Genomic DNA, 16,247 nt, shown 5'->3' on the forward strand with positions numbered 1-16,247 from the left:
GTCAACAGTACTGCCAGAAAGCATGAATGCATGAGACAGAAGTTGTGAGAGTGTCTGACATAGACAAAAAAGACAGAGAGCAGGGGAAGTCTGACCAAAGTGTTCAGCCTCTTCCTGCCTGACGATCAGCTCAGGAAGTTGAGGCAGAAACGGAGGGGAGGGCTGACTGAGAAACATATTTTCCCTTTGCCTTTTAGTTTTCCCTTATTCAGTCTTGCACCGATCAACAGAAAGAAGAAAAAGGGGGGCTGAGAAAAAAGGCGGGGTTTTCGATGGAGCTGAGAGAGAGTGACAGAGAGCAGTCGAACACTCAAACTGTGGAAATATGATGGAAGCAAGCGTTGTTTCCAAGGACACAGGGTGAGTGTGTGAGGGGTCTGTGATAAAGTAGCTGGGTGAAAATACAGAGCAGAAACTATAGTCTATAGTCGAGACAGGGGGTGTTGTAACTGTTAGGGGAGGGGGAGGGAGTTGGGGGTTGAAAGTTAGACAGCCAAAGCAGGAAAAACAGATGTGATGACTCACCGACTAATATTTAGATCAAAAGATTCTTGGAGTTTTTATTATACCAGATCCTGATTTCATGGTGTTTCGTCAAATCAGATTTCTAATACATGAATATGAGAGGAGAGTGGTAACCATTTTGTTACAGAAATGCTGACATTTGGAGTTTCTTTCATCCCACTTGTATGTATGAGTAGTTGAAAGTTGCCACTGACCACTTGAAAAAGGCAGATCAGACCGTTACAAGGTTACATGTGGGAGTTTGTTATGTTTGATTTTTAATGAACAAAGCCAAGAGTTTAAATGTCGGTTTTTACAGTATAACTACCTCAACTTTAAACTTTAGACAATGTTGGTGATGATGTAATTTACAGTAGGATCCTTTTTAGTATTACGAGTGAGACTTTGCGTCAGTTAACATGTTGAGGCTGCTGCGTTTGCTAATAATATTTTTTCTTTAGGAATAGGATTAGTAAAAAAAATATTATGACGAAGTAAAACATATATTCCACTTATTTGGTGAAAGAGGTAGTGCCAGAATTGTGTTTGTTTTTTCTTATACTTTCATGAGAATGTGACTATCCTGAAGGTTAAGTTAGGTGAAGCAGTGTCAGGGCAGGGGGGCATGAGGTATTCAGATCCCTTACTTAAGTATCAATACTGCAGTATACAAATACTCCAAGTACTGCATTGAACATCAGCAAAATGTACTTAGTAGTAGTAGTATGTATCAAAAGTAAAGCAGAACATTTACCTTTGAGAGTAATACTGATCTATTTGATTACTGAATTATTATTGATGATACATTCATTTTTAAGTAACATTTTATTGTTGTTGCTCGAGGTGGAGCTTATTTTAAGCTTTTTATACTGTTAGGTAGTTTAATTTTTAACAATCATATTTTGTGATTAATCTGGAAAGTAACTATCAACTAAAGCAGCCAAATAAATGAAGTGGTGTACAAAGTACAATAGGCGTATTTGTCTTTAAGTTGTAGTGGAGCAGAAGTATAAAGTAGCATGGAATGGAAATACTCAAGTTAAGTACAACTGCTGTATCCCAAATGTGTACTTAAGTACAGTACTTGAGTAGATGTTCTTAGTTACTTTCCACCACTCAGTAAAGTGATGGTGTGCTATCCCAAGGACTGCAAAGAAAGCTTAGATCACACATTTAAAACAATTACTCTTTGACCCATTGTAACCATATGAATATTATTTCTAACCAGACTATACTATAATGTGGTAAATATGAGCATATGAACCAAATGAGCATATGAACCAAATGAGCATATGAACCAAATGAAGATAAAGTCAAATACAATATGATCTACAATGACTGTGGTGACAACTGCAATTATAAATAGCTATCCCAGGGAAGATTCAGTTGACCTAATGGTTTCCTTTTCCTGTGAGCAGGCATGACATGTGAGCGAGCATGACGTGTGTAGCACAAACAGGATTTTTGGGGGGTGTTCTGTAGACATGTGATTTCCTCAATTTGACCAGATATTCCTTTTAAATTCATAGAAAAGTGATCTCAATCAAATCTGGATTCTATGTATCTTAAAAGGATGAAAGATATGCAGTGGTTCAAGTAACACATAGTATAAAGGAGGCAGATCATAAGTATGATGCTAACCCATGGGCCTAACCTGAAGAGTTAGTCGGTGCCAGTTGCAGTCAGCATGTCGAAGTGCTCTTGGGCAAGATACTGAACCCCAAATTGCTCAGTGTGTGTGTGAATGTTTATCACTACTGACGAGCTGATGTGCACCTTGTATGGAGCCTCTGACTATGTGTATGTATGTGTGTGAATGGGTGAATGCTGACATGTGTTGTGTAAAGTGCTTTGAGTGATCGCAAAGATTGCAAAAGCGCTACATAAAAGCAGTCCATTTAGTTGTAGCGTGCCTGCTACTGCAGCAAAATGTAGGAAATGCTGCAGTAATATGACATCCTTTTCAAACTAGCCTTATTGTAGCATCTTTCTCCTGCTGATAGCGTTATTGCTCAAAGTTATAACCACATTTTACTTGTTCCACATACCACACTGCTTCCTCTAACAATGGCAATGTTGCACTTGACCTTCTTCTCCATTCTTGGTGTTAGCCCATTGTTTTTGAAGAGCAGAAATTAGGATGAGATACACAAACAGCCACTAGCCTATCTATTAGTTAATCTAGCTAGTGAAGAAGAATGTAATGCAATACAATTCTATATGACAGAGAGAGTTTGATTTTATTTCTTGTTTTTTTCTTAAAGCAAACAATAAATTATAAATTAAATAACTAATTAAAAAGTGCCATTTTTACTTCACATATTTGTATCTCTAGAACTGCAACTTAGTAAGCATCTCATTTTGCTGGGTTTGTTTTACCTTTAAAAATACTTTAAGGAACAAGCCTTTTCACAAGTAGCCTGCTAGTGCAAAAAAGAAGTCTCCTGGATCTTGCCTTAAACCAGTCCTTCTTTCCTGTTCTCTGTTTCCAGTTACTCTTTTGTATTCGTTTAACAGTTTAAGGATGCTCAGGAATAAGCCGGACACGCATCGGCCTCTGTAGTAGCCTAAAGCTACTTTCACATGATCAGCGGTAAAAGTGCTCTGCGCTGGCTGTGCCGTTGTTTTCCTATAGAGACAGCAGTGATGCCCAACTAGCTGGAAGCGCTACCTTTGGCGTGGTGCACCACTCGAAACTGCCACTAAGCACTGCGCCCCTCGAGTGCCGCTGACCTTTCAAAGCGCAACCAAGGAGATAACAACTGTATGGTTGCTGTAACAGCAGGGTGGTGATGGCCTAGTGATCTAGTGGTACAGCTTTTAAATACAACACAAGATGATTGTGAGTTCAATACCAGGGCTGCCACCATTGAGCCCCTGAGCAAGGTACTTAACCCTGAGCTGCTCCAGGGAGACTGTCCCTGTAGTTAGTTCACTGTAAGTCTCTCTGGATAAGAGCGTCAGCTAAATGACATGTAATGTCATGAAGAGGCACAAGGCAAGCAGGGGAGATAACCATAGACACAAAACTGACTAGCTATTTTTAGAGAGAGTTTAGAGAAGAGAGAAGAGAAGAATCAATATTAATATTAAATGATTGGTCAAAATTCTAAATTATACTGGCATAGAACCTCTTCTAATAAGTATATATAAATAAATATGATTTTACCGATACACAAATCTTAGAAACGATGCATTGCGAGTTCATCCCAAATTGTATCCGGTGCCTAGTCAGCTAATATCACTGCTGACATGCTAACATCACTAATACGTTAATATCGCTAACAAACGACCAAGTATTGCAATAAATAATAAACTTATAGACAATGCTGTGTATGGGTTTGACAGAGTTGAGGATGGCATTGGATGTTGTCTACCAAAAAGAGCAGAAGAAATGGAAGAAAACAACTGTCAAAAAGGATGACCAAACAAAACATTGCACAGAACTCTATGTGGCTGACTAATATACAGGAGGTTGTTTGCGACTGTTTAAAACACATCAATCAGCCACACTGGGTGACTTGTTCCTTCATTAGCATGAACACACACTGTAATTCCTTTTGACTCAGTCGCATATACACCGTCCTGTTGCCACTAATACCTTGGCCCTATATTCATTGGGTAAATGTTAATAAAGGCGGATGTTTGCTAGCATACTCGCCATATCAACTTTACAAGGTGATAGTATGGCAAAACAGTGTTTAATGTGGCCGAAAATCTATTAGTGCAGCTTTAAAGAGTTAGGTAGTACCCAGTGGGCTACGGGCTGAGTGCCACAGACAAGGTGGGGACTTGAGAAGTATTGAGAGATGCCAACATGCTAGTTTTGATCTTTTCTTGGAAATAGATGACAAAAAGAAAAGTATAGAATAACATCAGCTTTATCCATTAAGCGTATGGTAAATGAAACTGCACTGCAATGCAGCAGATTCCTTAAGCAAATAAAAAATGGTTTCTGGTCCTCTCAACAACAGTTTCAATTATTCACAGGAATGAAACACATCATGTGTCACAAACTGCAAGCATTACACAGGCTACACTTTAACTCCTGTCAGTGCTTCTGCAGAGAATGAGTCAAATCCTAATGATCAGATGCTTGTTTCTGGAGTCAAACTGTAGCAGAGACAAGATTTTAACAAATCCTCTGCTTGTTATTTCCATCCCTGACCTTTAGCCTTTTGTTTCCTTTACAGCCACACAAACCCTCTGAAAGGATCACTTGACACCTCATCCATTCCCGCTCCTGCCTCCACACCTCCATCTTCTCCCCTTTCTCCACCTTCCCTGCCCTCCTCCAACCCTCCGGTCCGGCCATGTCGTCCCAAACAGCCACTTCCTCCGGCGAAGTCCTCCCAGCTCCCCTCTTGTCCTCCTCTACCTGCGTTCACTCCTCCAACCCTTCCTCCATCTTTCCCTCCTGTCTCCAAACCTCCACCTCCCCTTCCTCCTATCTCCAAACCACCCCCCCCACCCTCATCCAATCCTCTTCCTCCCTCTGTTCCTCCCCCTCTCTCCTCCAACCCTCCTCCCCCATCTCTTCCTGCTCCGCTCTCCCCTACTCCAGTCTCTCCTTCTCCCCTGCTTTCTCTGCAGCCAACCATCTCCTCTGATCTTACTCCCTCTTTTTCACCTCCTCCTCCAATATCACCAACAATCCTATCCTCCTCATCTCCTCCTCCAACTCCTCCAACTCCCCCTGTTATCCCACCATCTTCTCCAACTCCTCCATTGCTGAGTTCTATAGATGGGCTGGTTGGGAGTGTCTCTGTATGGCAGCTCAAAGGACTCAGCCAAGACCAAACCACTAGTATAATGGAGAAAGAGACGGCTGGGGTGAGACACACACACATTTACACACTTTTTTTTCTTGCCTCAAACCTTTGAATTAGACCTCTGTTAAGTTTTAAAAGTCTAAAGTCTAACTTTATTTTACGATACCATCATTTCCTAATAATGCCGTGGAAGTTTTCAGGAAAGAACTATGTAGTTTGCTGATCATTATAGGAAAAATGCAGACAAAGTTCTGAAAAATCTAATGGAGTTTAGTTAGTTTTGTTTATAAGCAGTTGACGATTACACTATAGTTAGGTGCATAAAATGGAAGAAAGTAAACTTGAAGTGTAAAAATACGCATCGGGTTGCAGTAACATCCGTATACCCCGAAGCATGTGAGACAAACAACTAAAACGCCTCCTATGTAGAAAAACCATAAGTATGTAGAGCAAGGAAATGTTTAGCTTAGTTTAGCATATCGACTGAAAGCAAGGTCAAACTGTTAGCCTTCCTCTCTCCAAAGTAAAATAAAATACACTTCACGCCACTAAAGTTCAGGTATTAACCCGTTGTATCTCACTTGTTTGATCCGTACACAAACAGAACAGTAAAATCTCAGTTTTATAAATCCTCTTATCTCACTCTCTGAGAGAAAGCAAATAAAAGCATATGACCTAAAATGTCAAACTCTTCCTATGAATTTACAGTTATATATATTTTTTGTAGGAAACTATGGGACATGTAAAAAAGCTTTAAAACCCATATTGGTTCAACTTTAAGGCAGGCTGTAGTAGTGCTTGGGTTTTTGCTGTTGCTCAACCTGTGGTATATGAAAATGTGATATAATATATCTTGAAATTGTTAAACAAAATAAAATTTATGTTTGTGGTGTTTGTGTACATAGTGTATTTCTGAGTCTTGATTCAGCATTTTACTGTGCATGTTTTCCATTCAGACCCCAGAGTTGTAACCACATGTTGACATTTACAGGCATTCCTGGTTTACAGCACAGAGGGCAAGGGCCTGACACTGTCAGTACGCGTGCCTGATGAGCAGGGGCCGCCACTCGTACACAACCTGATGGTCAAACAACACCAGACATGTACGTGTTACACTGATGCAGCTTCCTGCCTCAAAGAGCTCCTACCAAAGCTCCAGAGTGTTGAAATATAAAATCAAGATTTAAGTGGTAGAGCACAGATAGAAAAGCAGTTTTTGCAGCATTTTTTTCAAAATTGTTTTCTGTCCCAGTTCTCCACTTAGATGGTTCCTCTCTGGTTTTTGATGACATCTTCAAATTGATCTCCTTTTACTGTGTCAGCAGGTAACGCATACATAGTGAACACAAACATGACTTGTGTGCATACATACACATGAACACACAAATGCACATAAACACTTAAGCCATACATACAGTATACAGTAAACACACATATAAATACAATACACATATGTACACACACACACATACATATATGCAGTACATACACTAAACATCCTTAGCATGCAATATGCACACACATTTACACCATAAAAACATATGAGACACATAGACATAAACATACACACACACACACACACACACACACACACACACACACACACACACACACACACACACACACCATAGCAAGACTGTGGTATGTCATATTATTAAAACTCTCTGCTTACACTCAATGCTGGCTTTTCATTTTTAAATCCACCAAATAGGGACATTCTGGAAACCCCATTGAGGTTACCCTGGGCTATTACCACGGCAACTAAGAGAGAGGATCTGGAGGTCATCTCTGCTATGGGTGCAGGTAGATAAATCTAAATCCTTAGTGCATTGAAGTTGGGTCATTACTGTAACAAAGAGCAGGATACAGCAATTATAAAATTAATTGCATTAATACCACTACTGTTGAAAGACATGTTGAAACTAAAATATATAGCAATGGCAGCATGGAAATATATAGACACAGAATGAATGTATACTTTGAAAAACTCAGTGAATATGAAAAGTATTACGCACTTAGACAAGCAATGAAAAATAAAACTAAAGACAAAACAGTGAATATACAATATGTGATGTGTAAGTTATGCATTATATCATATTTGCCGATCTTCGTGGGCATAAAAAGTTGCCTAGGTGCACTGTAAAGGAAGTAATATGTCGTCTTAGACGTAGACTGTTTTATATTTTCTAGACACATATCTTTAAAGGAATAGTTTTGACATTTGGAAATATGTGATTTGCTTTCTAGCCGAGAGTTAGAGTAATACCTTGGTACATAGGTACAGTCTACACTGGTGGCCTCGTTGCCTCGCTTTGTACTCATTTATCAGGTTTAACACTGACTGCATGTGTTGCAGATTTCTGGACGTCCCATCTGAACCAGCAGGCAAAGAACCAGGACCTGGTTTTGGATGAGAACCACAGTAGACTGTACTTGTATGTTAACCCAGTCACTGTGGAGGAGAGCCCCAACAACGACCTGAACCACTCCTCTATCACCACATCACATTTCATCACCAATCAAAACATCACCTCCTCCCTGCAGAATGGAGAAGCCGCACAGAAGAAGAGCGCGGAAGTCAAAGGTCAGACTAAAACCATGCCAAACCCAGAGATTAAATATAAGCGTCCCCCACCACGTCCCCCCAGCCTGGGCTCAGGGTTTGGGATGGGCCTCCTCTTCTCCTATCCCCCCTCGCTTAACACTTCATCTTCTGCAACTCCAGCAGCTGAGAGAAAAGAGGAAGGAAAGGGTGGAGTAGGTGAGAGAGAAGAGAAGAAGTCAATGTCAATGTCACTTACTCCATCGAGGCCTCCTGTCCCCTTGCAGAGCCGAGCCGCTCCCCCACTACCTCCTGCTCCTCTCCGTCGCACCTCCTCGAGGAAAAGCACTGACCGAGAGGTAGGAGAGGGGACGGAGAGAGAGAAGGGACAAAATCCTACAAAGAAAACTGAGAGAGAGGGGGGAGGAGAGAGAGGAGAGGAGAAAAACGGAAGTAAATCAGGTCAGCTGGGTGAGGGGGTTGAACAAGAGAACAGTAGCCAGAATCAAGAGGATGAGGGAAAAAAGGATAGGGAAAAGAGCGAGAAAGAAGATGACAAGGAGGAAGAAGAGGTGAAAATGGATAAAGAGGATGAAAAACAGAAATCCAGCCCCCACTGTCCACCATTACTAAAGAAACCCTCCCGTCCTGTCCCTCCACCAAGGAGGAAACCATGTTCCCCAGACACACCTGTGAACCCCAACCAGGCTGCAGGAGGATTAACCAATCAGACTTCTGGGGTGAGAGTGCCCCCTCCCTCCCCAGCGCGGCGCCCGGATGTGTCGCTGTACTCACCACAAGGGGGTGCAGTGCTAGTAACCGATCCCGACTCCTGCTCCACCAGTAGCACAGAGGAAGACGGAGAGCCAAACCAGGAACAGGAGCCAAACCACAAGTAGGTCTTGATTGGCTGGTGCAGAGAGGCTGGTACTGGGTCGCGTTCACAATCACATACTAACATACTTGTTATACTATTCATACTAAGTATGATGTCAAATTAAATATGTGGCACTTCCAACAGCTTAGAATGTCGATTTTGTGTACGTGAAAAATGCTCGGATATATGCTAGATTAGCAAGAATTTTAGAGTATGAGATGTGAGTTCACTGGTCGTCCTCAACCTCCCCAAAATGCATTGTGGCTCTTCATTCTGTCCAATGGCAGACTACGAGGCAAACGGTTCAGGCACTAGCCAGCAACAGAACATGTAGAAATGTGAAAAACGCGAGAGCTCACATATAGAGTATAATGTACTGTAGAAAACATATGACGATATGTTGATTTACACTTGTGATAAACAAATTTCCACAAACAGTAGCTTGAACCGGTAATGTCATGACAATATAGTCATGTGATTTATTACTTTAGTTTACTTCAGCATGAACAGTCTGCTGGCAATATACTTAATTGCAGTGGTGGGCCATCAGGGCCAGCAAGGCCTTCTCTGCTGGCCTAAACATCATCAGAATATAAATTTAATTTTGATATATTTCTTCCACAAATATGTATTAAATTATTCCCCATAGTCTATTTTCTTCATTTCATAGCTTTCCTCTGGGTTGCGCAGCTTCCAGCCTCAGATAGAGATTTGGAGGGATGGCCTTTATGTTAGTGCTTTTATCCAATCATATTTCAGCCATAATGTGTTGCCAGGGTCCAAGAAATCTGCCCATAGGCCTTTAGAATCAACAGTGAGGGCACCTATAGCTTAAAGTGAATGGAGACAAAACTGTGGCATTAACCAATCAGATTTCGAGTTGGCGAGACCGGTGCCAGCTATCAGGCGTACGATAACGTACGCATGCGTACGATAATGTCAGCATGCGTACGATAACGTCAGCAGCATGCGTACGATAACGTCAGCATGCGCACGTATTTTGATTGGATAGCACTATTGAGAGGCAGAGCTATGCAGAGCTAGCAAACTGAACTTGAACGAGCTAATTTGTGTAGATTTCTACACGCTGTTTTTTGTCAACCCACAATGGCTGAAGGAGGAGAAGAGATCGATTTGGTCGCAGATATAATTACAACGCCATTTTCAAGACAAACCTTTCAAGAAAAGCTAGACATCGTGAGAAGAGAACGGCCATACCCGACATTAGCAAGCCTATCACAGCCGGGAAAAGGGTTTGTCCGCCACTTTCAAATCACTAACTACGAGCGGTACCCATGGCTCATAGCCTCCGAGAGGCACTGCACATTGTACTGCTGGGAATGCCTGCTATTTACAATTAAATGTTTCGGAAATATTAATATAACTCTGTTGTACTTGACTATGTTATGGTGATGCAACGCCCGGTTATACTGCGTTTCTGTCTAAATGTATAGTTTCTAGAGCCATGGCGTCATAATGATGGTATTAAGAGGGGGAATAATTCCGGTAGGACTGTGTATGACATCACTGAAGGACTAGGTGTGAAATGCACGACCCGCCACTGCTCAATTGTTAAATTAGTAGGCAGTATGCAGAACAGACTGATTAAGTATGGTAAATTTAATGTTCGCTAAGCCCCGCCTCCCTTAGTTACTGTTGCTACGCCTGTCGAGCTGTCCATCCTTGCGCGGCAATATTTTAAGTTTTAAATAGCCAGGTTTCTGTCCCAGTGTAGCACAAAGTCGGACCAAATTCAAAGAGAATCAGCAAACAACAATGTGAGTTAATGTGCGATCCACTAGCGTTATGTGATTATCAGGAGCTGGTTTATCTTGACTCACACTCAACACATTTATATATTATAGTAGTGGCAAATGTACTACTCAAAAAGTGTGTTTTAAAACAATGGGTTCTGTCTGACTAGACAGAGCAAAGCAGCTTCTCGTTCAAACAAGGATTTTACCAGCTGAAATGACAACTGTCTCTTTAGCTAGTTAGTTTTTTTGTCAGTTAGTCTTTGTATTATAAGTATGATAAGGGAAAATGTAAGATCAGAGCCTCTAATGCTAGCTAAAACTCTGATAGCAACCAAGAGACCCGCTTCCACACAGTCAGGGAATACTGCACAATAAATGTGTTATCCTGACTAGGGCTGTTTTTTAGATAAACTGCAAGTACAGAAATAATGCACTGTGGAATGCTCCTTGGATTTGGAAGTAACATTTGATTACTACTCCGGGTAGTAAGATGGTAAGCCAGACATTTGCAGTTTATAGTTTAAAATATCTATGTAGTAAATGGAGAATAAATATTTCTCTAATACTAAATCAAATCAATAAAAGTCACAGTAGTTGTGTCTAATAGTAACGTATCACAGTATCGCAGTATCACAGTATATGTTTTTGTATACAAAAGTGTATGATTGTTATTGGAAGCACAGTTATATGTTAAGTTAAATCAAAAGATTCCTCTACATGCATGCTACATTCTCATGTATAGATTAGGCATGTTAAATATCAGAATATTTATTAACACAGACAGGTTATATATATATAATAATCTGTGTACAGTGATTAAATCATCAGAACGTTTTGAGCTTTGCATACACATTCTTCTCTATATGACACTTCCCTGCACAGAAGGTCTCTGACAGGTGAAGACTGGACCTCAAAATCAATTGGTACCAATGTATTGGCCAAAGAGTCATGCTTTACAGAAAGTTTCTATATTTGAATGTTTCTGAAAGTGTGTCATGTGTCACAAGGACAACTCAAACAGTGTGGTGGAGAGGCATAGCCAGTCAATGTAAGACATAGCCTATAATAGATGGGAAAAAACTAAAGAAAAAGACTTACCGAATATTTCTTTCCAGTCACCCAGCAGAGAGCCGCAGCCCTAAGGTAGCTGTAAGAAGAACCCCCACTGTGATGTTGGACCGAGCTCGCTACCGCCTGTCCACTGTCATCACCGGCCTCATCAGCCACGACCGCCGCCTCACACAGCGCATCGTAGAGCTGGCAAGGGACCCTCTGAGCTACTTTGGTAACCTGGTGAGTGCACTGAAGGAGAAAGATCCTAATAGGTTTTTGAGTTCAACAATCAGCTGAGATATTTGAATTGATCTGGATAACAACATCAAACATAAGTCTAAAATACATATGGAGTCACGTTTAGCTTTCATATTTTGCATTTAGGTAAAAGAGCACCGTGCATTCACCTTGGAGACCATGTCGAAGCACTCCACCTCCACTGAGCTGCTACAGGAGATTAGACAGATGATAACTCAACTGAAGAGTTACCTTCTGCAGAGTACAGAGCTGCAAGCTATGCTGGAGCCACAACATCAGTATACACAAGAGAAACTGGGTAACTTCAAAACTATGCTGTGTTTTAGTTACTATATTTATTTTCAACGCATTATTATATCCCAGCACACTGGCTCAATTCGAACTAACTGCTAACTGGGGACCTGTCCTGTTAGACATAAATCTCTTTCACATTACTTTAATACATTTTTTAATAATTGAAATAAGTCTGGTTTTGTGAAGCCAATACAATAGTGTTTAGTTGTTGTTCTCAGAGAGGTGTTGATTCAACTATAGGCTATGGTAATTCAAAACAGTGCAGTTTGCCGGGTTGCTGTCCATTCAGCAAGACGGAAAATTATAAACATATTGAAGTATTTATACATGTGTGTGTCCATGCAGATAACATAGCGGAGGCTGCTCTGTGTAAGAGTGTACTGAAGCCACTGAGGGAGCCAATTTATCAGAGTCTGGAGAAACTGCATAACAACGACAGCAGCCTAAAACAACTGGCACAGAACCAGGTAGGACGGGACATGAGCATGTCGTGCTATAGCTGCAAGAGGCTACATACAGTGATGTACAGTACATTTATATTCATACTGTAGGTAGCAGCTGGAGCAGTTGATGCTGATGGTGTGTGTTTGTTATGTGTGTCAGTCTATCGTCCTAGGCAGCACCACCACAGCATTAGGAATAACCACCGCCGTCCCAGAAGCCTCTGCTATGGAGAAGATCAGCATCAAAATGAACAACCTCCATCTGGAGTATTCTCCACAGAAAAAGATTGAGCTTATGCTAAAAGCCTGCAAGATCATTTATGACTCCATGTCTGTCAGCTGTCCAGGTCAGAACAGCCCTTTAACCTCTAACCCCTAATGCTATTCTAATATCACTATTGGGTTTTTTTTTATAAAAAAAGAAGTAAATTTGCCAGGAGACATGTTTGCTGCTTCCTGCTTGTGTTATATTAATATACTTCTTCAAGATGGCACTCCATTCATGGCAATACATTTTGCCCACTGGGCGCATTTCTTTTATAATGATGATTTTTTAGGCCAGTGGGCATCAAGTCATGCAGTTACAACTATGGCAACTATACCAAAGTCACCTCACAGGCCAATGCTGTTCCTGTGTGCATGTTGGGGTCTCAAAATAATTAAACCTTTCTACCCTGAAAAACATTTTTCGACTGGTCATATTTAGAAATACTACCCATTGGCAACAAACATGTTTTTAGACTAACATGAATAAGTTCATACACTTCTCCATTTCAAATCAAAAACAGTTTCCTCTCTGGAGAGTACCCTGTCAAAATATTTATACATGTGTGTGTGTTTAGGGCGGGCCCATGGCGCTGATGACTTCCTGCCTGTAATGATGTATGTCCTGGCTAGATGCAATCTGTCCGGCCTGCAGCTGGATGTTGAATACATGATGGAGTTGATGGACCCATCATTAGCACTAGGAGAAGGTACCCAGCAAATACTTGAACACTTTTTCCTGTTCTGTGTCTGTATCTATATGTTTATCACATTATTGATCGTGTGTCCGTAGGTTCCTATTATCTGACCACCACCTACGGGGCTCTGGAGCACATTAAGACGTTTGACCAGCAGAGGTCAGCAACACGGCAGCTCAGCAGAGAGGTTCAGGACTCCATCCACCGCTGGGAGAGACGCCGCACACTCAACCAGGAACGCATGTCCCAAGGATCTGTTCGGGTACACACACACACATTCACACACACAGAAGACATGATCAACAATGGCACCCACTGTGTGAGCTGAACGGGTCAGAGGGACTCACATGCTGAAAGAGACATGAGGATTGCTATTTGATACTGCCTGTTTTAGTAATATGGCTCTAAGCACAATATAATTCAAATGCAAAAACAAAACTGAAAACCACAAACCACAGAAGTATCCAACCCATTCTGTGATCACACAGACTAACACAGAGAAGCTAAGATGTGTCCATAAAGTTATAATTGAGTAACTTGTGCACTTCTGTTGTACAGGACTTTCTGACAGTGTGTTGTCCAGTGATTGGAAGCAACCTAAAAACTCTGGGTGTCCTCCCCACCACAACGATGCAGCAGCTAGCTGAGCAGTGTGCTGCACGCTTTGAACAAGGTATGTCTGAAAGATACTGTCACATGTTACTGTTAGGACTGGGTTTTTCATTTTTTTATTTAGAGGCGCCTTTCAGGACACCCCAGGTCTCCTAAATTGGGGGACTTGCAAAAGATAGATTTCTAAAACTGATCCAGTAGAGGATTCAAAGGATTCAAAGGATTCAAAGGATTTGATTGTCATATGAACAACAGCTATGACAATATGAGTTGACAATGAAGTTCCAGTCTCCTGGAAGGGAAATCTTAACTTTTAGTCCCTAGTTTGGCTCATAACTGCAGGATCCTACACTTCCCATAATACAACTCAATACAGTTAATTATTAGGGCTACATGACAAAGCAGCCCCAGAGCCACAGAAGACATTATGCAACTGTTATCACAGGATGCGTAGCACTTTCCATGACAGGTAAACTAATCTTGAGGTTAGTATTATTATGCCATGTGGACGTGATGCATCGCTTGTAAAAACACAGGAGCTATGAACCAAATAACACCATTTATTCAGTAATTGTTATATTGTACAGCTCAAGTCACACAACAGGTTTAAACACAACTAAATGAAAACACACACACACACACACACACACACACACACACACACACACACACACACACACACACACACACACTAGAGATGGACAAAGTAATCAACAACAAATCTCTTACTTTATTTAAAAACAATGTATAATAATTAAAAAAAGAAGCAAAACACTTGCTTTGTTGCTTTTATAGCCTTTATAATGCCCTGAAATCTCTGTCAGCTGATGTGGTAGATGGTCCAGCTGCAGCAAAGGTTGCTCCAACATATTTCAATAATAAATTGAATAATAATCTGTAAATATTTGACATTAGATTATTTATTTATATTTTTATATATACTGGAAGACATTACAGGATATGTGATATGCATCTTCCAGCCCTATTTAATAAACACACAACAAATTATCCAAATATGATGTACACAAATACAATTTATTCTAGCTGGAAAGCAAATGATAAGCCTGAAACTATTAGGAACAATATGGACATTGAATATGTTATGTATTAAAACAATAAATCAAAACACAAATGTAATGTTGCAAGAAAACATTGGTAGCTAGCTAACAAGAAAAGCTAGCCTTTGTAAATGATAAATGAAGCTTGAAATCCTACTCATGTTAGCTAGCAAGCAAAAAGCAAGAAATCAGGTTTGTTCTAATGAAAAGCATTCCAGCTAAACTTAATATCTTTATTACTTTCAAACCAGCTCAATTTATCATTCTCGGGGGTAATGTCATGCATCCTTGTTTCTTTCCCCAGACTCCTACATGCTCAGTGTGTATTTGGATGGTGTTCACCAGCACCTAGGTCCTACAGAGCTGGCCCTGAGTGTAAAGAACAGTTCCCAACCTGGAGCTTACTGCTTTGTCTATCACCCTATCGACCAACCCATCGAGCAGCCGGCCCGCAGCTGCCCCACTGACGCACCTCCAGCTCCACCTGAGAAAAGCTTTGTGCCAGGCGACTTCGAAGCTGCGGACACAGTGGAGCCAGAGGCGGAGGAGGAGAGTCTGATTAGCTTGTAACTGCTCCAGCATCACAGTGGCACCTGCTGTATTGCTATGGTAACTACATCACTGTGGTGACAGCACTGTGGTGACTGCATCAACAAACTAAATGCAGAACACTGATGTTGTATCTCAACATGGGGTCTGGAACCCTAGGGATTGAGGATATGGTCTTATAGAATGTAAAAATAAATGTTATTCTAACATGCACATATATGATCATGTTTATACTCTTTATACTCTATGAAACTTGTTGCTACTCTTTCTGACGCTTAAGACGTAACTGATTATTGGTTCAGGATTATAGTATCTGTAATTTCTTTATGAAAGTTCACAGTATTCAGATCAATATACTTTGTGAAAAATAGCTGCTAAAACACTTGTTTAAGGGTGGACAAGGACTTTGAGGCGATTTCTATTTAAAGCACAGATATAGTAGCAGCTATATGGACAACATCTTCCATTTTCATTCCAAATTTCCGCATCAAAATGTTTTTTATTCCACATTTGTCGATATTAACTGATTGTATTGTAAATAAATGTTGCCTTTACAATTTGCCAAA

The 16,247-nt window shown here is 40.8% G+C and overlaps 1 protein-coding gene across 1 annotated transcript; it reads left to right on the forward strand.

Annotated features, from left to right (window-relative positions):
• Window positions 1-325: 325 nt before the first annotated feature.
• rin3 (Ras and Rab interactor 3) lies at window positions 326-16,247 on the forward strand. Its single transcript, XM_029461100.1, has 14 exons — window positions 326-360; window positions 4,698-5,337; window positions 6,268-6,379; window positions 6,529-6,601; window positions 6,988-7,079; window positions 7,633-8,713; window positions 11,568-11,745; window positions 11,890-12,061; window positions 12,403-12,524; window positions 12,661-12,847; window positions 13,343-13,474; window positions 13,558-13,724; window positions 14,021-14,135; window positions 15,437-16,247. The coding sequence occupies exons 1-14, from the start codon at window positions 326-328 to the stop codon at window positions 15,700-15,702; spliced, it is 3,372 nt and encodes a 1,123-aa protein (XP_029316960.1). The 3' UTR covers window positions 15,703-16,247.

This window comes from Cottoperca gobio, chromosome 22 (assembly GCF_900634415.1).
Source record: "Cottoperca gobio chromosome 22, fCotGob3.1, whole genome shotgun sequence".
In the NCBI taxonomy this organism is placed as follows: domain Eukaryota; kingdom Metazoa; phylum Chordata; class Actinopteri; order Perciformes; family Bovichtidae; genus Cottoperca; species Cottoperca gobio.

Excerpts from the sequence above, each read along its gene's own strand:
- rin3 (XM_029461100.1), top strand. The coding sequence starts at position 326 with ATGATGGAAGCAAGCGTTGTTTCCAAGGACACAGG. Across the intron at positions 5,338-6,267 it reads TGGAGAAAGAGACGGCTGGG|GCATTCCTGGTTTACAGCAC; the intron begins GTGAGACACACA and ends TGACATTTACAG. Across the intron at positions 6,602-6,987 it reads TCCTTTTACTGTGTCAGCAG|GGACATTCTGGAAACCCCAT; the intron begins GTAACGCATACA and ends TCCACCAAATAG.